This window comes from Saccopteryx bilineata, chromosome 2, assembly GCF_036850765.1.
Source record: "Saccopteryx bilineata isolate mSacBil1 chromosome 2, mSacBil1_pri_phased_curated, whole genome shotgun sequence".
Lineage (NCBI taxonomy): Eukaryota > Metazoa > Chordata > Mammalia > Chiroptera > Emballonuridae > Saccopteryx > Saccopteryx bilineata.
In genome coordinates, this window is record NC_089491.1 from 286,138,830 (window position 1) to 286,165,847 (window position 27,018).

The 27,018-nt window shown below is 46.7% G+C and overlaps 1 protein-coding gene across 1 annotated transcript in view; it reads left to right on the forward strand.

Moving 5' to 3' along the window:
* Positions 1-27,018, forward strand: part of PAPPA2 (pappalysin 2) — a 210,646-nt gene that overhangs the window by 73,303 nt on the left and 110,325 nt on the right. The window contains exons 3-5 of the mRNA XM_066261210.1: positions 5,883-6,028; positions 21,120-21,413; positions 23,723-23,915. Of these exons, the coding sequence (XP_066117307.1) occupies positions 5,883-6,028; positions 21,120-21,413; positions 23,723-23,915 (633 nt within the window). The remainder of the gene's footprint in view (positions 1-5,882; positions 6,029-21,119; positions 21,414-23,722; positions 23,916-27,018) is intronic.

The following is a 27,018-nucleotide window of genomic DNA, read 5'->3' on the forward strand; positions in this document are numbered from 1 at the left end:
TATCTTCTCTGACTTTTCTGCCTTGAGAACTAAACCAAATATTGACAACATAGCTGGAATATCATTCTGAATCAGTCAAGCTATTAGTTGCAGAAAACAAAAAGAAAACTGTAGCTGTTTTAACCATGGAAGGATTCAGCACAGGAGGAATGGAGTGCTCACAAAGGTTTGTAAGGGCTGGGTAGTCGGATTTAGTTTGGGCATCCAGGAAGATCTCTCAGAACAACCCTGAAAAACTGGGCAGCAGGTGGAGGTGCCACCAGAGACAGGGAGGTGGGGACCCCTGGGGACCCCAGGGCACTGCAGGTTTTGGGAGCACACCTGCATGCTCTGTCTGGGGAGCAGGAAACCACTGCTGTGGTCGCCGAGTCAGGCTGCGCCTGCTGTTCTGCACCCGCCACGAGTGTGTGCCCCACACCTGCTCCTCCATGCCCTCACTGCTGGTGGCCGGGCACCAGCACACTCGCCCAGCCCTGCAGGCAGGAAGAGGGAAAAACAGCAGTCAGAAGTCAGGTCATCTCCCTGTCACCATCCAACTCTCACTGGAGCACAACTGATGGGCAGACTGCCTAAATCACCTCCAGACCCCCAGGTGCAAGGGAGTTGGAGATACATAGAACATAACTTCTCTGTCCCCTGGAAGAGGGAGGCCCACAAGAAGGTGGTGGACATGATGCGCACACACTGATTCATAACGTCCCCAGGAATTCTGCAACACCCGGTGAATGTCTGGTCCTCTGAGCTGATGTTTCAACCCCTCTTCTGTTCTTGCAGATAATTTTGTAAGAGCACATGGCTATTTCCGTGCCTCTCACTGCATTATAGCGATTGGTTCATGTGGTTGTCTTCCTCACCAGACTGAGCTTCCTGAAAATCAGTCATGCCTTAGGCATCTTTCCATTGCCACTGCCGGCCCAACATGGCGACTCGCCGATATTAGGAAAACCTACTGAAGTATCAAAGACAGAGTGCGGGCTTTGGGGTTAGAGAAACTTGGGTTTAAAACTTGCCCTCCAAACTTGCAGGCTGTGTGGTTTGGGATAAATGACTTTATCTCTGTAAACTTTAGTTTCTTACCTGTAAAATAAGATAATTATGCTAACCTCATAGGATTGTCATGAGCTTTACATGAGAAAATATATATGAAGCATGGAAAAATGCAAAGAATGATACATTTAAAAATTTATACTCTTTTAAGCAAAATAGAGATTCCAGTGGTCCATAAGGAAAAAAACCCCAAAAGACAGAAAACTAAACTCTTCAAAGTCTGCCTTTTAGCCAAAATAAATAATTATTGAAATGAAAATTCACTGAATAATTCATTAATGTGACAATAACTTATTTTCCCCTAATCATAATAGTGATCACAATGAACTGAGTCCCAACTCTGGCAGATTCCAAGTAAAAGATGACTGATTTTCTTTCGTCATTTATGGAGAGAGACAACTAGAAGGCCACTAACAACATTAACAAAAGCGGCTTTGATGAGGTGATGATTAAACTCAGGGTACAGTGTGACTGAGGAGCACATGGGGAAGAGAAATGAACGGGAGAGGAGGACATTATTCTCTCAAGTAGTTTGGATTTCAAAGGAAGAAGGAAAAAGAGGGTATTCACTCTGGTTTTCTCAGAAATCTCATCCAGTGGGACCTAGGACAGAAAATAGAAATAGGAAAGGAAGTAAATGTTTGAGAGAGAGAGAATGTGTGTGTGTGTGTGTGTGTGTGTGCGTGTATTAGAGCTCTTGATGAACATCCTCAATTTTATCAGATAAGGAGGCATGATCATTTACTTGAGTTAGGAGAATAAGAGATTGAGGTTGGTGGGGGAGAAGGGGCAAGAGAAGAGTGGTGACAATTTAAAATAATTCCTGAAGAGGAGAGGACAATAAACCAATAAAAGCATAGACAAATAGAACTAAAGATCTACATCAGATTGGAAATTATAAAAAAAATATTCTGAGTGAGGGTGACAATGAGAATGGAGTGTGAAGGTCATTGGAGGTAAAGAAGTAAAAAATAAGAATGTGTTTTCAGTGGCTGTCTCATGTAGCTGTTGCAGTTTCCTCAGGAGGTAGGCGCTGGGGTGCAGGGGTAAACTGTGAGCCAGACTGTGAGGCCCTCGGTGTGTGCGGAGTAACCAGGAGATGAGAGATGAAGGGAGGAGAGAAGGATGTAGTGATGTAGCAGCATGCCGTGCGCCTAGCAGTAGGAAGAATTTGACAGGAGGAATAATCCCCAAGTTTCTGCAGTTGTGTGGGTAGCTGGGAGAATGCTGGTTTGGTACTCTGGGGAGTACCCTACCAGTCCCAGGGTGTGGGCACAGGGAGGTCACGGGAGTAAGTCGAAGCTGCCATTCACCAATTGGAGGAAGCACCAAGATGACCACATGGATGGTGGGTGGAGGAGAGAGCCCTTCTTTACATTTGGGTGGAGCACCACGGTGTGTGTTAATGACAGGAAGGCTTAGATTGAACCAAACCAGAGCATCTCATCTTTGGCGTGGGTTGTCTCTATGAGGGAATTGGCTGAGGGCTCTTGAGGGCACCTGGTTTGGTTCCCATCTGTAGGACGCCGTCAGGATCTACCTCTGGACGGAGCTTGCTCGGCTTGGGATACAGGGCCATGGGCCCCAGTCTCAGGTGCGTGTGCATTCTTTATGTCTTATTATTTAACATGCTAGCTTTTGAGATTGGTTCAACTTCCTTTAGACAGCTCAGGATCTTTTCTTTCTCGCTTTATTCTTGGATTATTTCTGTCTACAAAAGAGTTAATCATCTGACTATTAAACTAGAGCACAAAGAGACCCTCTTATAGCCTTCCATTGTACTCGGTCAGAAACAAAGCCAGAATCGGAGCTCTCATGTACACTTAGATGTCAGAGTGTGGCTGGGGGTCAGGGAGCAAGGTAGAAGTCAAAATGTGTGCGACAGGTCGGGGGACAATGGAATAGGGTGGGCAGAATGCTGGGCGGTGGTTAATCCCAATCCAGTAAATGGCAGTCATAAACTTGGTGAGGCAGTGTGCCTTCTTCCCCGGAACATGTGGGCACAATGATGTGGAATGCCAGCCTCAAGGGGGCTTGCTTCTGAGACACCGTCTATGACAGTAAAGAGATGCAGCTTCACTCGGGTTGGCCTGAGTCCTCAAGGAGAAGTGTATGGTGAGTGTTTCAGTCTCAAGTGTGGGGAGGGTGAGAAAGGGGGTATCCTAGTGGGGCATAAGCAGATTAAATGCAGTCATCTCTTGTTTCCCACACAGTCCTGGCCAGTTTGTGAATCTCATGCTTCTTAGGACATTTATGTATGTGACTTTACCTTCCATTGAATATTAAGGCCTTTTGAATACAAGTCTGTCTCTTAATACATCATTTCTGAGGCAAGATGTGGAGCTCTGAACTTAGGAATAATATCCATTTTCCCTCACCCTAGGTCTGAGCCAGACTCTGGTCACATTAGTTGACAAACTAAGATAGTTGTCTTTATTAGTTCCAATTGAACTTCTGGAATGGGGTACATGTATTATAACGGGTGAACGTTCTACATGCACAGTAGAGCCACCAGCCTCTGTATTTTTACCCTTTTTGGTTTAGGGAATCATTTGGACAGAAATCCTTATTCCCAACAAAATAAGGCATTCTTCTATGCATTCGATTAGTGACTGTTTCCAACAGTCTTGGGCATTTGAAAATGTATTCTCTCCCTGCCCTTGCCAACTTCTATCTATATTTCTGCGGCATGGCAGAGTCGGAGCGACCACACCCAGCTTGCCTCTGGAAGGATAATTTATGGCCGGAGAGAGGGCTGGGCAGGGAGGAGAGGGAGATGAGTAGAACCAGCTAATGAGATTGGTGGTGGAGGAGGAGGAGGCCTGTTGGAGGATGCTCAAGGGAAATGAGTGGAACCGCTGGGTTGAGGGAGGACAGAAGGACAGCGGCCAAGACTGGTAAATGGCAGCCGGGCAAGCCAGTAGCACACTGATAGCCCAAATAAACCATGCCAGCGGCAGGCGGCTGGGAGAAAGGGAGGGAGGGGGAAAGAGAGAGAACTGTCAAGTCACCAACGCCCAATTTTAATGGGAACCTGGAATAGAAACGGGGAAGGGCGCGATGTTTCTCCTGTGGTACCTTGAGCTATGCGTGGGCGCAGTCTCCAGTTCTCCCTGCTTTTCTTTGCTTTTTTTCTTTTCCTTTCCTCTTTTTCCTCTTCTGTTCTCTTCTGTCGTCCTTTTCTCTCTTCTCCCGTCTGCCCCCCTCTCTGCTCCTTTCTTCTGGCCTATCAAAACATCTCCATGTCAAAGAATTATTTGATGTCATCACAGCTCCAAACCATCAATTTGTCAATACAGGAAATTGTAATTATTTTTAATGAAGGGGAAAGGGATAGAGGATGTGACTAATGTTAAGGGAAAACCAGGCGGCAGTCCAAAAAACACTGTGTCTCCAGGAAAGCGGCAGAAGGAATAGCCCTCTGATCGCATCTGACATCACCTTGTGGAACTGCATGATTTCTTGGGGCTGAGAACTATTTTTCCAAGAAATTATAATGCAATAAGAAAGAGTATTTTTCAAATCCCTTTTCTCCCAAGCATCTCTGGTTCTAAACCCAAATCATCTTTGTTTCCTCACTTCTATTTCTCTTTTTGGTTCTGTTCCGATGACTACAAAAGCAGTCTTTGGGACGGGATCTCTAGTTCTTGGGTACGCCTTGCCGGCATATCCTACATGCAGGTCAGGTAGATGGCGTCCATGGTGTGTTCGGGAGACTGAGCAAGCAAGCAAAGGGTCATGCTGTCCTAACACGAGCTTCTGGGTTGGGAGATTTCATTGTCTCCAGCTTGTCTACTAGAATAGCAACAAAGAAGCATGACTCAACTTGGGCTGAGGGTACTGTCTGTCCAGTTGAAGTTGTCATCAGAACATTCCTGTCTTTGGAGTGGCAGACCATGGCCCTATGGGAAGCGTCCACTGAGTTCTAGGGGCCACTGAGCTCTGGTTTAGTTGTTCCTTCTTAGCATAGCTCTTCAGTGAAAACAGCAGGCTTTGTTTGCTCATAGGAAAGTTTTCATTTCACCAGTGCCAGTTCTCATTTCACAAATGTCTTTGACTATATATGAGCTTATAAAGAGATGAAATGCTTGTTTCTTTTTCTTTTTTTTAATGGGCCACAGGGTATGTGTTTTTAATAGACTGTTCACTTTGTACAGAGGTGTAAACATGATATTGCCTAGAGCTTTGAAGGCCACCAATAAAGATACTTAGTATCATACGGTAGTTGAAGGTAGGGGGGACATTTCTGTGGATTAAAGGACTAAAAAAATAAAGAGAGAAAAAATACATAAAATATTAATATTCTTTGCAGTAGCTTTCAGATATTCTCTCCTATCACTCATCCCCCCCACACACACCTCTTTTATCTTCTTTCTAGCCACTGTGTCCCTTTTAGAAAGTCATGTCTGGAAACAAGCACATACTGAAATAAAGATTCAGGTGGTCTGACCATAATAATGAGCAGGCAGTATGGTGGAAAGCACCAGGGAAGAGAGCTGGAAGGCCTTTTCAGCGTGGCCGGTGGACAATTCTCAGGGCAAAGAGTTAGGAGTCTCACTGGGTTTATCCTGCAGAAATAATCCAGGTGTAGCATGGGGATTTGAAAACGCTCTCAAATACTGAGTATTCCTATAAATATTATAGTGCTAACAAGGTAGGGTATTATTGACCTTGGTGTAAATATCTCACATGTGTATTAGCACCTCTTTGGGGGTCTTCTGCCTCTCTGTCCCCTACATGGCAATGCCGGGAAGGTCAGCATCTGAGCAGAGTGGTCCTCTATCCTCAGTGCACTGATCCCGTGGTGTGACGCTGTCCCCTGTCACCCTCCCCAGGGCCTACATGAGCGTGAAGGAGCTGAAGGAGGCGCTGCAGCTCAACAGCACGCACTTCCTCAACGTCTACTTCGCCAGCTCAGTGAGGGAAGACCTTGCAGGTGCGGCCACCTGGCCATGGGACAAGGAAGCCATCAGTCACCTGGGTAAGTGAAGCGGAGACCAACCGCGGTCGAAAAAAAGGAGGAGGCCCAAGGAGAATTTGTGAAAGTGAGTTGGGGGTAAAAAACAAAGAGAAAAACATACACTTGCTCAGTGAATTAGTTGCTCTCGGCTGAGAATGGCTTAAGGGAGAATCTGTCAACGTGTTTTAATGCAGACACAAAAGAGGTCTTGGAGCACATAGTGGGGGACGTTCAGGGGGTTCTGGACCAAGTCTGTAGTCTAGGTGCAAGTAAAGGGGTGACATGGAATGAGGTCCACTTTATGTCCAGTGGCATCAGACATTAAATTGAAAGGATGAAGACAGAAGGAAGTAATAAAAATAAGGGAAAAAATAAGTAAAATAGAAAGTAAATGTTAATTTAAAAAAAATCAACAGAGCCAAAAGATTTTTGGGGAGGTAGGGACAAAGGAATGATAAAGCCTTAGAAAGATTGATCAAGGAAAAAAACACCTCTCTCCCTCTCTGTCTCCTTCTCCCTCTCCATTTCCCTCTCCATTTCCCTCCTGCAGCCATGGCTTGATTGACTCATGTGTGTTGGCCCTAGGCACTGAGGGTGGCTCCATGGCCTGCCTCAGGTGCTAAAATAGCTCAGTTGCCAAGCAATAGAGCAATGGCCCCAGATGGGCAGAGCATCGCCCCCTAGTGGACATGCCAGGTGGATCTCAGTCAGGGCACATGCAAGAGTCTGTCTCTCTGCCTCTCCGCCTCTCACTTAATAAAAAGAAAAAAATAAAAACCAACCACCATGAGCAAGAAGAAATATATTACAACTATAAGGAATAACGGAGGTAATAATTTTACATGCACTATTGACATTAACAGGCCGTCAGTATTTTCCACAAATGGTATTGAAGTACTTGGGCATCTGCAGGCACAAGAAAATAAATCCCAATGTGAATATCACACCTTGTACAAAAATTAGCTCGAAATAAAGCATAGATTTTAAGTATAAATAAAAAAATTTATAAAATGTTAAAAAGAACCAGAAAAAATCTTTGGGGCCAGTCTGCATGAAAAGTGAATGGATATATACAGTGTGTCTGTAAAGTCATGGTGCGCTTTAGATGGTCACAGGAAAGCAACAAAAGACAATGGAAATGTGGAATCTGCACCAAATAAAAGGAAAACTCTCCCAGTTTCATACCTATTCAGTGCAGTTTGATGTGGGCTCACGCACAGATTTTTTAGGGCTCCTTAGGTAGCTATCCCGTATAGCCTCTACAGACTCGTCACTGACTGATGGCCTACCAGAACGGGGTTTCTCCACCAAACTGCCGGTTTCCTTCAACTGCTTATCCCACCAAGTAATGTTATTCCTACGTGGTGGCGCTTCGTTATAAACGCGCTGATATTCACGTTGCACTTTGGTCACAGATTAAAATTTAGCGAGCCACAGAACACACTGAACTCTCCTCTGTACCATCCACATCTCGACTGGCATGGCCGTGGGCTGCTCCGCTGTATACACAGTGTTACGTCATCATCTGCACATGTGCACATGCTGCCACATCATCCTACAGAAACTAGGAGGGTTTTCCTTTTATTTGGTGCAGATTTCACATTTCTATCATCTTTTGTTGCTTTCCTGTGACCAGTCAAAAGTGCACCATGACTTTATGGACACACTGTATAACACCAGATGAGTAGTCCATATAAATAATAACTGATAAATTGTGCTTCATCAAAATTTAAGACTTTGAGAAAAACTGTTAAGACAAATAAAGAAACACTGTACTTGGTAGAAATAGTTGCAAACCGTACATCTCTTAAAGGTTTTGTATCTAGAATATATAAAGAACTCTCCAAACTCAACAGTAAAACAAGCATTCCAGTTAGAAAATAGACAAGGACATGAACAAACATTTCACCAAAGAGGATCTACAGACGGGACATAAGCACATGAGCAGATGTCTAATATCTTTAGCCCTTAGGGAAATTCAAATGAAAACCACATGAGATATAACCACACACTTTTTAGAATAGCTGAAATTAAAAAGAAATACACGGGGTGTAGGGTGCAGCACAAAGAATATAGTCCTTAATACTGTAATAAATTGCACCCTGACAGGTGGTGACTAGACTTACCATGGCGATCACATTGTAAGGTACATACATGTCATATTACTATATTGCACAGCTGAAACTAATACGTTGTATGCTAACTACACTTGAATAATTAAAAAAAAAGTAATGACAAGGCTAATGCCAATAAGGATGCAGGGAAATCAGATTTCTTATACATTGCTGGGGGGAGCGTAAGATGGCACGCTCTGCGGAGTACTTTGGAAGGTTCTTGTAAAACTAAACATACACGTCCCATATGATCCAGACATTGGACTCCTGGATGTTGAGCATAGAAAAACAAAAACATATGCATTCAAGAACTTTTTCATCAATCTTCACAGCAGCTTTCTCTGTAATAGCTTCAGACTGGAAATGACAAGAGTGCTTTCAGGACTAACCGCCTATAATAAACCAACCATAGTAATTCTGTGGTACAGCAGAATACAACTCAGCCATAAAAAGGAACAAAGTATTAATGCATGGAGTGACTCAGGTGAATCTTAAGGGTATTATGCTGAGTGGGGGAAAAAATCCCAAAAGTTACACGCTGTATGATTTCATTTAGGTAGTATTTTCAAAATGTTGCAATTATAGAGACAGAGTACAAGCTCGTGCTTGCCAGGGGTTAGGAGTGGGGTAGAGGTGGGGGGGGGGGAGGGTAAGAGTGTGGGTGTGGCAAACAGGAGAGCAGGTGGGAGATATTAATGGTGATGGGACAGTTCAGTGTCTTGACTGTGGTGTTGGTTCCACAAAACCCCTGCGATACAATTGCAGAGGGATGTGCACACACTCACAAGTGCAGGTAAGAGATTGTGAAATCCGTATAAGGTTCGTGACCTTTATGCAGAAGCAGAGTACTTGGCATGTAGCAGGTGCTCTGTGAATGCTTACTGAATGAAGGGATGAATGATTAAATGAATGAACTTATTAAACTTAAATGGTTTCCAGAATTACCTCATGCATTATTGACCCATCATAAATTGCAAAAGAAGCTGGAGCTACTTTTATTTCTCTCTTAAATATTTTAAGAACAGCTAGCCATGTTCCCCTACAACATTGTATATAAGTGATTTTCAGAAGTTGACTGAGCAAGTGAGAGATTTGACTGGATGAGATGGAAGTTTGTATTTATTTCTTCTTGTTCAATCAGAACTGTGATTGAATAAAGGGACTGTATTGACCAAGTGTAGAGTAGTAGAGGTAATTGGCATAACATGATAGGGGAAGATGCTTTAGATTTTCTTAATAGAGTTTTTTCAAGATTTAAGGTCATCTGTTTGTGTCAACATGTAAGACTCCTGCATTTTGAGGTCACTTGAGTGACCTACCAAATTAGTACACTAGCCCGAATGTTTGAAGAATGTATTTCTGATGACCAGTGGCTTCAGTGACTATCCGAAAAGACCCAGGTAATTTGTGGTCCTGCTTTCCATTAATGCCATTTCTGCCTGTTAGCATAATTTTGTACTTTTAATGCTGTGGTAAGGCAGGGAAGAACTTTTTATAATTGGGTGAATACATGAGATCGCCTTGAAAGCTAATGTTTAGTGGTTTGAGTATCGTTAGCCTTAGTACCCAGCACTTAAATTGAAAAAAATATATATCTCCAAAGGCAGATGATTAAGTGATAAACAAATTCTTTTATAAGCTTTTAATCCCAGGCTTATGATGAATTTTTAAAAATTAATTAATTCATTCATTCAAAACTCATGGAATCTATTTTGTGGTCATACCAGGGATAGGATAATTAGGGAATTTACTCTACAGGTTTGCACAGCATCACTGGGAGACAGACAAGTAAATGTATCCTATGGAACAATGTGATGATACCACACACGAGCTCAGGCAGGAGCAGGAGAGAAAGGGCTACATTGTGCCGAAAGCATGTGAGAAGGGTTCCCAGAGGGGCTGGGGCTTGAGAGGAGAGTTGAAAGAGCCTTGCTTGGCAGACAGTGAGAGGGCATTCCAGACTGAACAGGCTGATGGATGCCAAGGTTCGGGCTGTTAGAAACCTGGACATACTTAGGAGTGGAATGTACTTGGCTGGAAGAGTGCTCTTCAACTTTATTTTTGCTCTTTCATACCCCTTAGAAGGCTTTGGAAAGTCTTTGTACCCTCATGCAATCTAAGAGTACCACCCAAAAATCCAATCATAAGTTTAAACAGTAGCAAATAATCTAAGTTCCGGTATACTATGTATTTTCAATTACTGGCATTTTAAGGTAAACTTTAAATCTGCCCTTCTAAATGTACCCTTGGAAACATAACAAATTGATAAGCACTATTATTCATTAAAAAAAAAAATTGTGGCCATGTTTGTGGGGTTTTTTTAAACATTGAGAAATGATTCCCTGGTCCTTTTTCTCTTTGAATTTGTGTTTTTGTTTCATTTCCCCTATAGACCTTTATACTAATGCAGCATATACACACTTGTTTGGTTTTTTTCAGTCTTCGGTCACCTATTTCTTTGCTAAAAACATATTTTTAATAAAACAGATCCTTTGTAATAAAATTTTAAACTAAACTTTACATTTTGATACAATTGTATATTTTAAAAAAACAAGTGGTCGTAGAAATAACCCAAAGACATTCCCCATACCTTTGCCTATTTTCCTCCGATGGTAATATCTAACAAAACTGTAGTACAACAACACAAATCGGATATTAACTTCAATACTGATGATAAGATTTAAATTGTTGACAATTTCTTCTCCATGGAGTTATCATTTGAAATGATTACTTGTCCAAAAATGATAAAATGGACATGTAAAAATGTTGATTAATGGCTCTTAAACAATGGGAAGTAAGTGCATATTTGAATGACGTGAGCAGGGCTTTTCTTTCCCAAATTAGTTCTTGGGTCTGTGGCTGAATAGTAATTATGGCTGTAACGAGACAGCCATAATACTGCTTTTTAAAAATTTAGAAGCTTTAAGTACTGAGAAACTTTGTTCACATGCATAAATAAAGGGGGGATAAAAGTTCTCTTTGACAGACTGAGTGGATAGAGGTGCCAAGGTAGACAATACGAGAGAAGGAGGAGAGAATGGGGCTATGTTGTGTTCTATAAGTCTGACTCTGAAGGGACTTCCAGAAGGAGGAGGGAGGAGCAGGACTGAGGGGGTAGACCAGCCACCAACGAGGGAAAGGTCTGAGAAAGTTCCCGGCGGCCCGCAAGTCTACGGGCTGCCGAGAGGAGGTCAGCGCAAGGGCAGGCTAGAGAAGGGGCTCTGTCACTCTCTGGCACAAGAGTGAGACACTTCAGAGCATCCTGGGCTAGCCGCCTTTCTGAGTCATTCTAGAAAATGTCTGTCCCGCCAAAGAACATGCAGGCGTCCCGATCAGATCACAGTCCCCATGGCCCCATGTGCGTGGAACCCAAGAACCATGTGGGAGGGAACCTGAGCCCGGCTTGTAATGGGGGTTTAAACATGTAGGATCTTCGAATGAGTCCTAATGATGTGACCCTTGTAGGAAAAATAAATTTACTGAACAATAGAGTAGAATGTGGCTTCACACAGACAGGAACAAACGGCTCTTGAACAAGTCACTAATCTGGGCCTTAGTTTCCCCATATACAAACTGGGGGTCATAAGCATGAGAAGTAGTACCTGCCACAAAGTAGGACCTCAAAAATAACTAGCTTCATGAGTAGCAGCAGCAATCACATCGGTGGTGTAGAGGCTCCGATAGTGTGTGTCTGGTTGAGCTTCCTGGAGTTGGCCCAGTCTCCCATCTCACTTCTAACCTGGAGGCTTTTAGTGCCCTGGAAGGGTGTCGGCTCCTTTCTAAAAGAAGAAAAAAAATATGTGTGTGTTTAGGGGTCCAGAGGCTTGCAGTGGTAGAGCTGCTTCTGAGAAGCAAAGGGAGCCTCCTTATAAGTCAGAGAAGGAAAGGAACGACGACTGGCAGTTTGGGGGGCTGGCTGCTGCTGCGCCCGGTCTGTGTGTGTCACAGGACCCAGTGGACTGGAGGCGAGCAGCTGTCTTGGGGTGATGCGTGTAGATAGCTGCCTGGGGAAGGCGTGGTGTCGGCTGTGTGGGCGTGGGGCAAGGCGGAGGCAGCAGCATTGAGCTCAGAGGTGGACACCTTTCCATCACACCTACAGAGCTTCTGTAGGGGTCTCCCAGGGTGAACCTCGGCTTCCTCCTAACCAAACAGCAGACATTGAGGTTAGGGCGTTGCTGTCAGGTATGCCACGTGCATGCACAGCGTGGGTGTAGCCTTCTCGGGTTGAGGCAGCCACGGACTTGCCAGGTGAGAAGTCTTTAGGGGTCTCAGCCAGGATGCTCTGGTGAGTACAAGTGCCCATAGCAGAGTGCGGAGGCAGAGGCAGAGGCAGCTCCAGGAGACAAAAGGGAGCTCCGCTGCAGCTGGTCAGTAAATGACTGGGTCACAGCCAGGGAGATACTGCCCCTATCCACTGGTCTTCTCTTACTGGTGCCCAGCCAGAGCGGTTCTTCCCAGAGATGAGGAAGCAACAAGATATGTACAGTGGAGTGCACCATGTAAATACGAGGAATTCTAGAAGGAATTCTAGAATTATTAATGAGACAGGCTTCGTGACGTGAACCAGAGGTGGACAGTGTCTGGGAATTACCCACTGGCTGCTATGGTCGACTATTTCATTGTTCCAGGATGGCATTCAGCAAATGGGGTTATTCTGGTTGCTTTGGGGTTTCAAACTTGAGTGAGTACTCTTGGATATTGAAAATTTTAGACAAAAATTACCCTAGGATCTGAACTTCAGGTCCTGATAGCGGGGTGCCCCAAAAGTAGGTTCATGCATTTATAAGGAGGGAGAGTAAATAATAACCTTTATGTGTGATTATTTACCTACAAATAACTTATCTCTTTAACATATCCTAGTAATTATTAACTCCTTGGTGCCCAGAACACTGCCTGACATAGAATAGATGCTCAATAAATGCTAAGTTAATAAATGAATTATAGTAAATATTTCTAACGCATATTCTTTAGTGCCTAAAATTCTGGCATGTCGTGGTGTGTATGTGTGTGTTTAGAGCACTGCCCTCATTCAGAAGCAGGGAAAGAATGACATCCTAAGTCTTCAGTGCCCCAGGGATAACACCTTCAGTTTTATCAGTCATTACTTTTTCTCCCATGAAGTGGGAGCAGGTGGGCAGCCTGGAGTACTTGACAGTTGGGAGTAGGAATGGCTGAAAGGGTATCGAAGGAGAACCCCTCCTCTCCCCCCACCCCCAAAATGACACCAGACTCTGCAAAATCTTCACCCGCTACACATCCTTGTCTTGGCTTAGGCTTTCCCAGAATATGGACTCCCTTCCAATGAGACCACAGGCTATAAAACTAAGATTTGGAGATGAACGGCTTCTGGGTTGGTTCTGTTAAAAATGTGCTTTTCTTTTTTAGCTCCTGTGATTTTTTAAAACTTTCTTCGTTTCTTTCTCTCCCTTTGTGTAGCAGCCCACCTCTGTCACTTTTTCTGCTCCTTCCTTGGACCCCCAGGCACACTTGGATAGTTTTGTCCCTTCATTGTGACAAGTCTATTTGGAGGAGCATTTTTTTTTTTTAGCCCGTAACTGGAAGTAATTATGTAAGGCACCTGCAGATCAGCCCTCAACCTCTGTGTTTTATGGGCATATAATATTCAGCCCTAAAAGTTTTACAGGACTATTTTAAAGTCATTTCCATTTGTGTCCTCTTCTCACACTGCCTGAGGGTATTTTTCTTTTTTTTTTTTTAAATGGAAGTGGCTTTGGGAATCATTCTCTTTGCCACGTGCCGCTCAGGCGGTCTTGTGCTAAAGACACACCAGTTGGAAGCGGAGAGAATACAGCATCACTGGGGGCTTGGCTGTCTGCTGTGTAGATTTGATCTTTTAATCAGTAACTTCCCCTCTCTTCTCTTCCCCCTACATCATTCCCAAGACCACACAACAGCCCTGTCTCTCTCTGTTAGCTTGTCCTTGATAATCAAGGCTGAGAGGTCTTCTAAGAAGGCAGCTGGGCCTACCGGCAGTCCATGATGCAACAGCTGTGCTGCAGATGGCCGCCAGTTGCTAAATGCTGGAAGCCCCATTCTTCCTGTGTCCTATGTACATTAGTGGTACTTGCAGGTATTGAGTTCAAGTTCCAGCATATACATACATTCAGGTATGCAAGAAATGCAACTCTTTCTTATTCCTCTATAATTAAACTTAATTCCTATTTTGAGCCCCTGTGTTGCTGGGAGGTAGAAATTTCCCCTTAGTCAGCTGAGCTTGATTTACCTAGAGCTGTACCTTTTGGAAAGACAGCTTATCAATGTCAAGGCTGGAGGGGAAAAGGCCAGTTTGTCCTTAGTTATCAGGTGATGCTGGGTACCTGAGTTAACCCTTGTTCCCATCACAGGGTCCCACCTTCAGGCTGTCTCTGGGAGTCTCTCTGTCACCCTTCTGTCTCAGCTTCGCTGGGCAGTTACCCAGGCCACTTAGCCAGGAATCCATCACCAGAATGAGGCAAGATCCCCCCCCATCAGATCACACGCCCCGTTAGGAATCGATCCCTTTACTGGGGTCTCGTCAGGTACAGCGCTGTCCACTTTACCCGGACTCCACCCTTCGTACATTCCCATTATTGTCCTTTGATCTCTTCTCTCTTCCTCCAGCCTGGGAGAATCGTGTCTAGGCTAAGAAGTAGTGGTGACGTTGGTAACTGGAGGCAAAGCTCCCTACTCTCTGTTCATCCCCATGCTGGCTGAGCCATGGAGGCTGCTCAGGGCCCTAATGGCATAGGCTTCGGAAACCCCACAGCCAGAAAAGGACTGCTATTCCCTCCCTTTCACTCTGTGTCTCTGGGTGAGGTAATGTGCGAGGGCAGGAGAGCCTGGCCCCCTGAACTGGCCGGGGAATAAAGGGAGGGAAGCAAGGAGCCACTGGGTAAAATATTAGTATCTCCAAGGTCTCGGCCCTCCATTCATACAGTTGCTTCTTAGTTTCCCCAGTGTAGATACTTCTGGTCTTGTCATTGGTCTGTGGGCAGCCTTGCCGGACAGGGGCTGCTGGGGAAGTGGAAGAAGGTAGAGGCAGTCTGATAGGGTCGCAGAGTGAAGGGTGAAGGGCCGAGGTGTGGTGGAAACCATACATCGGCGTGTCTTCCGGCTTCCTGTTTCAGTGTAGCAGGTGGGAGCGGAGAACACAAGGAGAAGGATTCAGTTATAAGGGAGGAAATCCCATACCCCATTCTAACACCATATTTTATCCCTCGTCTGGTTTTAACCCTCCAAGATGGGGAGAAACAAAAGTGAACCATGGTTTTGAATATCGGACATGATCATTCTGGCTTCTATAAGCAGAGGAGAGGGCAGGAAAGGATGGTTGGCACTACAGGATAGAAGTGTCCCATGTACAGCTAACCCACCAGCGAGGTCGATGAAGGATTAAGCTGACAGTCCCAAGCCCATAGTGTCACTTTTCTTCCTGCTATCACTCATTTCAGGCTACTGCAAATCATTTTTGCACGCCAGTATGTCATCTATGAAGAGAATGGGTGCTGTCTATTTTCAACTCCGTCCAAGCCTTGTCTGTCTTGTGGGTGCCGTGAGTCTCAGGATCAGAACGACGTGGAAACCAAGTGTGAGCAGCACAGGGGCCAGTCAGAGCTCCTCATGCGAGGGCGTTTGTCTGCTCTGCCCGACGTTGCCCTGGAAGCTCCGCCCCGTTGGTGGTTGCGCTCCAGCTTCCATTCTCTTGATGGATGGAGGTGGTCAGGAGGGAGCCAACAAGGGCGGGGCAAAGGAGCCTGTGTGGCCAGGCTGCATTAGATAATTATAGTAATATTGACAAGTGAGCTCACACACATCTTGAGGCACTTTGTTCTAGAAAATAAGCTAAATGCTGATTTTGTCTGCATTACTACTTCAGTCTTCCTAACAACCCTTTGAGATGGAAACTCTTGTTATTACCATCGAGCAGGTCTGGAAATAGCCTTGAGAGCGTTCGAGGACTATTCCCAAGGGTGAGGACCGATGCATTTCCACTGAGTGTCCACAGCCAGAGAAGGAGCCCTAGTCACTGCAAAGCCCACCCTGTGTGAGAGAGGCTCCTGGGCAGCGGTGTACGGACCCCTGGTTACCCTCAGAGCCTGACCTGTCTTGCCATTAAGGAGGTTGGAAGAACGTGTGGGGCACCGGTCCCAGCGTCAGGCGATGATGCTGGTCGGTTTGAATATTAACATAAACCAGTACTGGGAAGTAGCAATTGTGCTGCCATTTCTCTATTCCTGTCATGTTGCTTTTGGGAAAGGATGGCACCTTTCCCTGAGAGTGTGGGCATTGGCAGGCCCTGAGACTCTCCCTGGTCTGGCCCAGATGGTAGAGAGGGTGGGAGGGGTTGCCTTTCTGGAGGCTTGGCTTTTGTTTACTATTTATCATGTCCTGTCCCTTCTTAATGAAAAGGAGTTCTTGCATTCCTCCTTAGATTTGGGGCAACAAGTCTTTATGCCTCATTCAGGATTCGGCGTGTGCGTGTGTGCATGTGGGTGCGTATATTATTTTTATCAAAACGTGAAAGATCCTTTATAAACTAAGCCGTGAAATAACGTCTTCCTTCTCTCACCCACATGGGTGTGTGTGTGTCTGTGTCTGTGAATGATTAGGACCCACTCCTCTGATAATTTAGCAGGTTTGGCTCAGGTGGGGTAGGGAGGAGAACAGTGTGGGACCCTGTGCGTGGGAGAGAGGAAGGAGAGGACGAAGGGACAGAAGGCCACGAGGATGGCCAGGCAGTGACTCTGGACCACGGCAAGGTCCACGGCTGCTCCGTGGGCGGGTGTCTGTGGCCTCTCTCTTCCAGTGTTTTCCCTTCCCTCAGGCTACGGAGTGATGGAAATCTTGGAACACGAATTATGAGGCCGAGGTGGTGACAGTCCATGATAACAAATTTCTTCACGTGGTATTTATGGCTGTCTCACTCAGTCCTGCCTGTTCGCTCTTAGCGGCCTGGGTGAGAACAGGAAGGGAGCGCAGGGATGAGCCTGGCCAGCCCCCTTCGCTCTCCAGATGGAGAGACGGGAGAAGGTTAAAGGGCACAGCCACGCTCCTACCCCGCCGCTTGGCGTCAGAGCCGCGTTCCAGCTCCTTCCGTTCAGTCCAGTGGGACTCCACAGCCTTGGCTCCAAGGGGCAGGATGCCTGTAAGGGGTCCAGAACCTCGGGAGCCTCCCACACGTGTATTGGTGTACACAGCTCTTGCTCCCAAATTAGAATGTGCAGCCTTCTCCTTAACACACATATGGTAACTGAGCATGCTGACGACTTGGGGGAAGACGTCCCATCTCTCTGAAATCAAAAATACGACTGTCAGTAAGTGTGTTAAAAGGCTTATGTTTTTTATTAAAATGTGAGCGCTGTCTGATCCCATCTATAGTCTTCTGTTTGGGGAATATGCACCAGGAGCGCCATGAGGGCCAGTTGTCATCGAGGTGGGGATTGTTTGCTGGAGGTGTTGAGGACGTGCATTTTTAAATGCTTCTTCCCTCACTTACAAATAAGCTGGTTTATCGAAAGGTCACTATAGATCTGTTGAAGAATATTCTTAGATTTGGAAATATCTCACTTGGAGTTGAGGCAGAGACTTCTAGAGGTTGATGAGATGCCCACTATTGTAATGACCACCCTAATCCCTAATGTCCTCCTCGAGTCCCCAGGGCCACACTCCCGGTCATCCCTCCTTCCCGGATACATGCTACTGTTGCCATCCTGATGCTGCAGTCTTCCTCTTGTGCAGCCATAGCTCCTTTCTCCTACAGCTGGAGCAGCTCCCCGGAGGCCTGGGCCTGGGCTGGCCATACAGTGAGGGGATGCTTAATGTTTGCTCGGAGGTAGGACGTAAAGGTAGGCATGACTATTAATTAGGTGCGCTCATGTCGGTGGTAGTGTGTCATGAATTGTGCTCCAAGGAGTCCAGAATTCCAGTGATGTTCAAAGGTATTCTACTCCTAACAGGCTCTGTGTTGACATTAGTCTGGGAAGCAGAGGTTAAGCAACATTGATGCAGGACTTTTCAGGTGGGTTTAACGTGGTGCTCATGTCAATGTGAATCTTCCAGAGGAAGAGATGACAGGTTGCATTTTTCTCAAGCATGTTTCACTACTGATGACCACCCCTCTTTTTTTTTTTTTTTAAAGTACCACCTATGACCAGATGTTAGGAACTCAATTTGGGAAAAACTACCACCTGTGGACACTTAGACCTTATAGGTGAATGGTAGCCTTTCAAAGTCCTATTCTTGGAAGACTGCTTTTTGTTGTTGTTTTGCTTTTGTCTTTTTGTGTGTGTTTTTTTAATCCAAAGCTTATTTGGAAGTGGGGTGGGTGGAGGGAGAGAAAGAGACAGGAAAGAAATTAAGTGCATGTAAAGAGAGAGAGCACTTAGAACAGAACACCAGTGTCTTAGCACATCTGCACTGATGTGAAGGTCCATGTTGCTTCTGGAAAACAGAGAAGAGCATGATGTTGTGTGGACTTTGATGATGGTGACTGCTGCCCTTGGACCCACAAACACCAAGGGGGAGGCATCTTGAAAAGTGGAAATGCCCCATTTTGCAGGGTTCATTCAAATATTGGGCACCCTGGGCGTTATTGAAATAGTGAATAATCTTTCTTCAAATTACTCTGTGTTGACATAATGATGTACCCATGAAAGAAATATATAGCAAATAATTTTATGAAAGGAAAAAATATCACGTTGGAGAGTTAGAATTTCTACCAGAAGTGATAAAAACACAAGGAAATACGAGGGAGCAGAGGTCTGGCTCTGTTTTAGATGTGAAAGTGGACAGTGTATCTCAGGACGGGTTTTGGGCATGGACGGTTAGTGTCAACGAGTCTGAGTCCCCGGGGAGAAAGGAGAACATGGGTTTAGAAACTGCTCTTTGCTATATGGTCGTTACTCAAAGGCAGAGTGAATTGCCTGTGTATTGTATGTAGCACAACCAGTGGGAGTTGTGTCCTGGGATTCTGCACTGCCTATAAAACCATGTGTATAGTTGTCTAAAGGGCATCTTAGAGAATTCAGGAATGAGACTTGGTCCCTGGGAATGTAATCTGGCAAAAAGAAAAGAGGTCCTGTTATTCTGGAGGGCTCACGACACTCAGCGGACTGTTGAGCTAGAGAAGGCTCAGGTGGGGGTAAATGAAGCAAGTCCTGGGAACTGGGAGCAGACTTGGGCCAGAAGGGCAGGGGCAGCCTGGAAATAGTCAAGAAGGACTGGGCCCCAGATGGTTGGTGCAGAGTTGTTGACATTTCCTGTTTCAGGTTCTGGAGATAAGGGTTGGCCTCTTCTTGACAAGTTTAGGAAAGTCAAGTGCTTTCAACCCTGGGGGAGTTGGGGGGAGGGGTGGGGAGAAACAAGGATGGGGAAGCTATAAGTTGGGGCACTCCATGGTCTTTAGACTTTTCTTTTGCGAGGTTGCGGTGAGCCCACAAGGTCTTTCATCTAAACCCGGGTTGAAGGCAATGAACTCTGAAACCTTCCTCTGTGCTCTCAGGGAGATTTGGGGGGAGTGAGGGGAGGGCATAGTCCTGTAGTGCCTTCAACATCCTGAATTTTTTAATAGTTCATTTGGATTTGCCTCTCGTCTCTGTGATGGTTAGCTCCTTGAGAGAAGGGGCCATGACATCAGAAGCAGCACACATGACTGTCACTGACCCAAGACCTACATGGTACCAAACACTAAACCAAAAACAAGAAGCCAGTGTTGCCATCTCCACTTTACATCTCAGAAAACTGAGGTTCTGGGAGGTCAGATAGCTATTCACATCCTCCGAGCCGGGACCGGGAGGGGCAGGAGTCAGACCCAGAACCCCTGCCTCCAATCCCATGTGCTTCCTCCTAGACCAGTGGCTCTCACCCTGGGAACTTGTAAAACAGCGGTCCCCAACCCCCGGGCCACGGACCGGTAGTGGTCCGTGGGCCATTTGGTACCAGTCCACAGAGAAAGAATAAACAACTTACATTATTTCCGTGTTATTTATATTTAAGTCTGAACGATGTTTTATTTTTAAAAAATGACCAGATTCCATCTGTTACATCCAAGACTCACTCTTGATGCTTGTCTTGGTCACGTGATACATTTATCCATCCCACCCTAAAGGCCGGTCCGTGAAAATATTTTCTGACATTAAACTGTTCCGTGGCCCGGCCCTGGCCGGTTGGCTCAGCGGTAGAGCGTCGGCCTAGCGTGCGGAGGACCCGGGTTCGATTCCCGGCCAGGGCACACAGGAGAAGCGCCCATTTGCTTCTCCACCCCTCCGCCGCGCTTTCCTCTCTGTCTCTCTCTTCCCCTCCCGCAGCCAAGGCTCCATTGGAGCAAAGATGGCCCGGGCGCTGGGGATGGCTCTGTGGCCTCTGCCTCAGGCGCTAGAATGGCTCTGGTCGCAATATGGCGACGCCCAGGATGGGCAGAGCATCGCCCCCTGGTGGGCAGAGCATCGCCCCATGGTGGGCGTGCTGGGTGGATCCCGGTCGGGTGCATGCGGGAGTCTGTCTGACTGTCTCTCCCTGTTTCCAGCTTCAGAAAAATGAAAAAAAAAAAAAACAAAAAAAAAACCAAAACAAACAAAAAAAACTGTTCCGTGGCCCAAAAAAGGTTGGGGACCACTGTTGTAAAAGATTCTAAGGTGTGTATGTACCCCATCCTCAAACATTTTGATTTGTTTCACCTGGGCTCTCATTTGGACACCTGTGTATTTTAACTTGTCGAAGTGCTTTTAATGTGCAGGCAGGACTGATAGAGCTGGTTCTTTGTCCTGTCATCTTGTGTTTATTGTTATCCCTGGCACAGGGGTCAAGACATGCTTACTGATTAGCTCAGAAGGTGTTTGTGACCAGAGCTGCAGAGCAGGAACTGATAGAACTAGAAGTTACAAAATGTCCTCTTAGAGGCTGAAAGTGGACAGTTGATGTTTATTAGAAGACATAATTAAGGATCAGAGGGCTGCTATTTCTTACGTGCTTAGAGATGGTTTCCCAATCTTCTGTTGCAGGTGGCGTTGTCCTCAACCCAGCCTATTATGGAATGCCCGGTCATACCAACATCATGATCCATGAGGTAGGCCATGTCCTGGGGCTCTACCATGTCTTCAAAGGGGTCAGTGAAAGAGAATCCTGTGATGACCCCTGTCGGGAGACAGTGCCTTCCATGGAGACAGGAGACCTCTGTGCTGACACTGCCCCCACTCCCAAGAGTAAGCTGTGCCAGGACCCAGAGCCTACCAATGACACCTGTGGCTTCACCCACTTTCCAGCGACTCCATTCAACAACTACATGAGCTACACAGGTATCACAATAGCCTTGATTTGCTTGTTTTCTGTTAAGATTACTTGGGGGACTTCTGGGGCTGGGAGGGAGAAGGGGGAGGAGGTGGAGAGGATTATCGCCTGATCATTCATGCCAGAGGGTTGAAGTGTATTTATCACGGCATATTCTTGTCCTCATGTCTTTGAAGAACTTAAAGAAATACTGAAATAGTAAGGGGTCCCATTGACTAGGTTCTTCTTCACTAGCGATGAAAAGAAAAACATTCCTACATTAGATATTTGAAAAAAGGGGCAAAACCAAAAGCTTCCTTGAGACCCCTCTGACCTTGACCATGTGGCCGTCCTTGTTCTTGTCCACATTCTTAGGCATTCACTCTGAGAGTCTAATAGCGACGGGAAAAGAGGCTCTTGTACTGTTTTTGAAGTTGGTCAAGAAAATGGCCTTGGTTACGTAATTTTGAGCTCAGTGTTTCTTTTCATTTTATGTTATTTATTTTTCTTTATATTTAGATGATTAAATTTAACAGACTGACACTGGTCAACTAGAGTACATAGATTTTTGGGCAAACATCTTTACATCATTTAGACTGTCGATTATGTTATATACCAAGGGTCCCCAAACTTTTTACACAGGGGGCCAGTTCTCTGTCCCTCAGACCGTTGGAGGGCCAGACTATGAAAAAAAAACTATGAACAAATCCCTATGCACACTGCACACATCTTATTTTAAAGTAAAAAAACAAAATGGGAACAAATACAATATTTAAAATAAAGAACAAGTAAATTTAAATCAACAAACTGACCAGTATTTCAATGGGAACTATGCTCCTCTCACTGACCACCAATGAATGAGGTGCCCCTTCCGGAAGTGTGGCGGGGGCCGGATAAATGGCCTCAGGGGGCCACATGCGGACCACAGGCCGTAGGTTGGGGACCCCTGTTATATACCCATCACCTAAAGTCAAGTCATCCTCCGTCACCTTATATTTGTCCCTCTTTATGTCCCTCCCCCTTCTTGCTCCCCCTCCCTCTTTCCCCTTCCCCCTTCCCCTAGTAACCACTGCACTCCTATTTATGTTATTTTAAAGTGTCTGATTTCTCTTCTTCCAACATGAGCCAGGTGTTGATTCGTAGCTTGCCTCCCCTCCCCTAGATGGCGCCTTTTCATTTAAGAAATGATACTTTCCTGGCCTTCAGAACAACTAGATTGTCTGGTCTTGTCCTACATTATGCGTCTTCCTTGTCCCTTGACACCTTCCTCTTTTCTGGCAAAAAGTAAGACTAGTCATGGTCTCCTGGTAATGGACTCAAATTTATCATTTATTCCTAAAATTAAGGATGGATTTGATTTCATGACTGATTCCAGTTTTCTGAAAGGTCCAGGGGCTTTTTTGGTGATAAGTTCTAGAACTACCCCCCCCCCCCAATAAATGAATAAGTAAATCACCAATAGGACCCTGGTCATGCCTTTGAAGGGAAGAAGGAGTGATGAGCTGGTCCTGTCTGTAACCTGTCAATAAATTCCTATCCAAGTCTTGTTTTGGTGTGTAATCAGGTGTATCAGGTGTTACCTAAGGACCAGCCTCCCTTTTTCTCCCAGTGAGGATACGCTGGCCCTTGCCAGGGCAGAGCAACTGGACAGCGGGCACAGAGGGCAGAGCTGTCTAAGTCCTACGTTTGAAGAGGGCAGAGGGAACATCTAAGAAGCAAGGGGGAGTGTTTAGTGTGCTCTCGTTGGAAATGGACCTGAAGCTACAATAACTCCCTTCCTAACCCTTCCAAAAAATATGAATCTACTAGGGAGATTTGGCCGGCTCTGAAAGTAAGGTGGGGGCCGTAGTTCTAGTCCTGCTGCCTCCTTGACACTTTGGCTCTGTCTTCCCTTGAGCATCTCCACTGACTACTCAGGAACCTTGGCCAAAGACACTGGGCGTGAAGCAGGTGTCTGCAGCTCCACTGGTGTTCCTGAGTCAAAAGACCAAGTGCTGAAACACTGCCATCTTGTGGCTTCCCGAATAAGCAGCTGTGAGCTCAGAGCCACCTTGTACCCCTGGGCTCACCCTGGCCCAGCCCAATGTCAAGGTCATGGCCCGAATTTAGAGACAAGCTGGTGCTATTCCCTGCCTCCTGTTTCCCATGTGCAGCTGAGGTACTTCCAGGAACAGAAAACACTTATTCGTTCGACAGGTGTTTGTGGAGGCCAACAGGTGTGCAGTGTTGGGTGAGGTGCTAGTGGCTCGGGCGTGAACGAGGAGGAATTTGTCCCTGCTGTGGTGGACTCGGCAGGCTAAAACCTCCATCTCTCCTGTCCCCCTTTTTGTCTCTGCAGATGATAACTGCACTGACAGCTTCACCCCTAACCAAGTGGCTCGAATGCATTGCTACTTGGACCTTGTGTATCAACAGTGGAGTCAAAGCCAGAAGCCCACCCCCATCCCCATCCCACCCATGGTCATTGGGCAGACCAACAAGTCCCTCACCATCCACTGGCTGCCTCCGATCAGTGGAGTTGTGTATGACAGGTGAGTGGGGCCCTGGCCCTGGCTGAGCGGGCGGATCTCGGGTGAGCGGGGCGTTTCTCCTGGGCACAGGGAACAGGAGCTGTGAACATGAGCAGGTGCCAAGGGCTGCCTCCTCCATCCTGCCCCATCTTGTCACCGCGGCAATGCTTGTGGGCTTTCCTAGAAGCCAGTGGTCAGTCACCTGTGCACACTCCCCGGACAGGGGCCCCTCAGAGGTTTCCTGCAGAACATGCCATCGGGCAGGCTTCTGGGAGTTGTGAAGAGGTTGGCAGATGTGATAAAGGTGAACTGGAGGAATGGAGGTGGCCCTTGCCACTCGGCCAGGGCAGCCCTTCCCTTCAGTGTGAGGGAACAGAGGCTTGCTACCTGCACAGTGCTGTAGGGTGTGTGTGTGTGGGGGGGGGGTCAGGCACGTTCTTGCAGCCAGTCCTGGGGGAGGGGAGCCGGCTGGCAGGCTGCCCACTACCACAGCTGGGCATCAGAGGCTGGCCTGAACCACGCAGGCATCTGAGGTGCCCACGTTACCGCCGGGTGTACCTGGCGCCTGCCCCACTTACTACCTCATGGAATTGCCACTGTCTGGTTATTTTTCTGTCTGCCCTACTTCCCTGGCAGCTCCCAGGGGCAGGGGAGTCTCTGTCTCTTGGCTTGCCTTAATGGACACTGAATACATGCTAATTGAGGAGAATCATTACACCTGAAATTAGCTTTGATTCATCCTTTGCCTATCAGTGTAAATGGACACTAGAGAAATTTGTGTCCAAAGGAGAGAAAGCAGGAATAGATGACATCTTGAGAGTTGGTGGGAGTATGGGGCGGGGATGTGCTTTAATGAGAAGGAGCAAGCACTCTCCAAATGTGCTTCCATATTCCGAGTGATAAGAGTGGCTGCCGTCTGTTTGGTCCTTCTGTGGGGGAAGCACGTGCCAGGCACCCTACCTGCAATTTTCTCTCTTAGTCCTTACAATATGCACAGCCCCTGCCTTGTAAGCCAGATGTTGGAGGCATAGGGAAGCAGACAGTGCTAGCCCCAGCTCCTGCAAGTAAAGAGAGGTGAATTTAGGGGATCCAAAGGAACTTCAGAAATGGGGAACACGGAATGTATTATCTCTTTTCATTTAGGGCCTTCCTGTTTATCAGGTGGCTACTCCTCTTCTCTGTGTCACATTTACCCTCCGGGTGTCAGGCCTCCACTAAGAAGCTGGATGTCACTGGAGCAGGTCTCTGTGTGCCCCAGCTTTCCTGGGAGCTGGTGGAGGGGACAGGGGGACTGATGCATGGATGGGGAGGTAGCAGGTGCAACATTTTCCCCAGCTGTGATCCCATCCTTCTGGGCCCTTGCTACCTTGGTTGACATCACATGGGCCCTACAATCCTATAAAGCACTTTTGATTGTCACAGCACCCGAGCTCTCACAGAGGGGTCCCCTTCGTGAGTCAGGACTTATCCACCTGACATGTGTAAGCACCCGCTTCTGGCATGTGGCCCTGTGCGGCTTTGGTCCGACCGGCAGCGCAGTAAGTCCTCTGTGGGCATGCGCAGAGCGGAGTTTTACATCCGTTTATGTAACACATGTAAACAGTTTAATCTTTCCATTCTCCCTCTGGAACACGTGTTGCGATAAAGCAGACATCGGGGCTGGCTGGCTGCGAGGCTGTTGGCAGAAAAGGCAGCACTGGCCTCCTCCTTCTAGCTCGGTGGACCGCAGCCTGAGGCCTCCCCGCACGTGTGTCGGGCGGACGCACGTCACATACTCAGCGATTTGTGTCACGCTGGGAGCTCTGTTTACTCCTCCCCAGTCGCTATTTGGAATCCTTATGTCAGCAAGGAGCCCCACCACGCACTCAGCAGCGGCCCCCCGCAGGGCCAAGTGCATCAGGGAAACGTGGTTCGAGCTGGGTCCTCACAGACCTGAGTGCCGACTGCGGTCAGAAGTCAGAGTTAATGACACCTTTTCGTCGCCAGAGCACCAGACACTTCACGGTGTTTAGGAACTTGTTGTGACCGTAGATCATTTACTTAATCTCGTTGAGCCGGAGTGTCCTCATCTGTAAACAGAGGCTTCTTACAGGGATTAGCAATAATTTATGAGTAGCACCTCGTGGCCCCATGCCAGGCATATAAGGGGCTGGTGGTGTAATTACGACCCCTCTCTCAGAGTATTAGCTTTCTAGTACATTACCATGTTACTACTTTCCCCCTTCCTGTTGCCAGACCTTGATTTGATGCCCCCTACTTTCAGATGTGTGGCTCACAGCTGGGCTTCTAAAAAGATTCAGAGTATCTGATTCATGAAGCTCAGAGATGAGCCTCATGGAGTGACTGCCCCTTGTTTGGCTGCCGTTGTCTGTGCTTTCCCCATTTACCCCAGACGTGGTGCCTGAGGTTCTTCATAGGCTGTGTGAAAGGTCTCAGGGACGCCCCTGAAGCACCGACCCCTGGATGGACTGTTGGGGCCAGTCCCTGTGCTAACAGCTGGGCAGAAGACCATCGCTCTGTCTGGACCTGCTCATGGGCAAAGGAGAAGTAGGGATGGGCATTCCCAATGCCCCAGAGCCATGGCCTGGGACAGGAGCCAGAAGGTGCAGGCCACTCAGAGGAGTCAGACTAAGTGCCGCTGCCAAGGTTACATTCGAATGGGTTTTAACGGGTATGTAGGAGTTTGAGGCTTGGGAAGGGTATTTGGCCGGAGTGAGAACAGCATGTTTCAGGGAACTGTGTTTAGGGTACAATGTATTTATGGAATAGTGGTTAATTCATTGTGCTGGGGACATAAAATTCACGAAGGACCTCCTTGTGAAGGACCTTGGATCATGGTAAGGAATTCCCCTGTATCCCCATAGGTGATGGAGAGCCCAGGGGCATGACATTTCATAGGACTTTTGTGTTATGTATGTGATTAAATGAAGAGAGTTTAAACTTAAGTCTACATATAGCAAAAAAAGTTACTCTAAAAATCGATGTCTGTTTTTTGAGGGGAATGCAAGGGGTTTTTGGGTGACTTATTGACAGAAGAAGTCTTATGCTGGAAGACTCAGATCTCAATTCCTTTGTGTCGAGTGCTGACACTTTCCACTGCCTCCTTCAGAACATAGTTCAATTC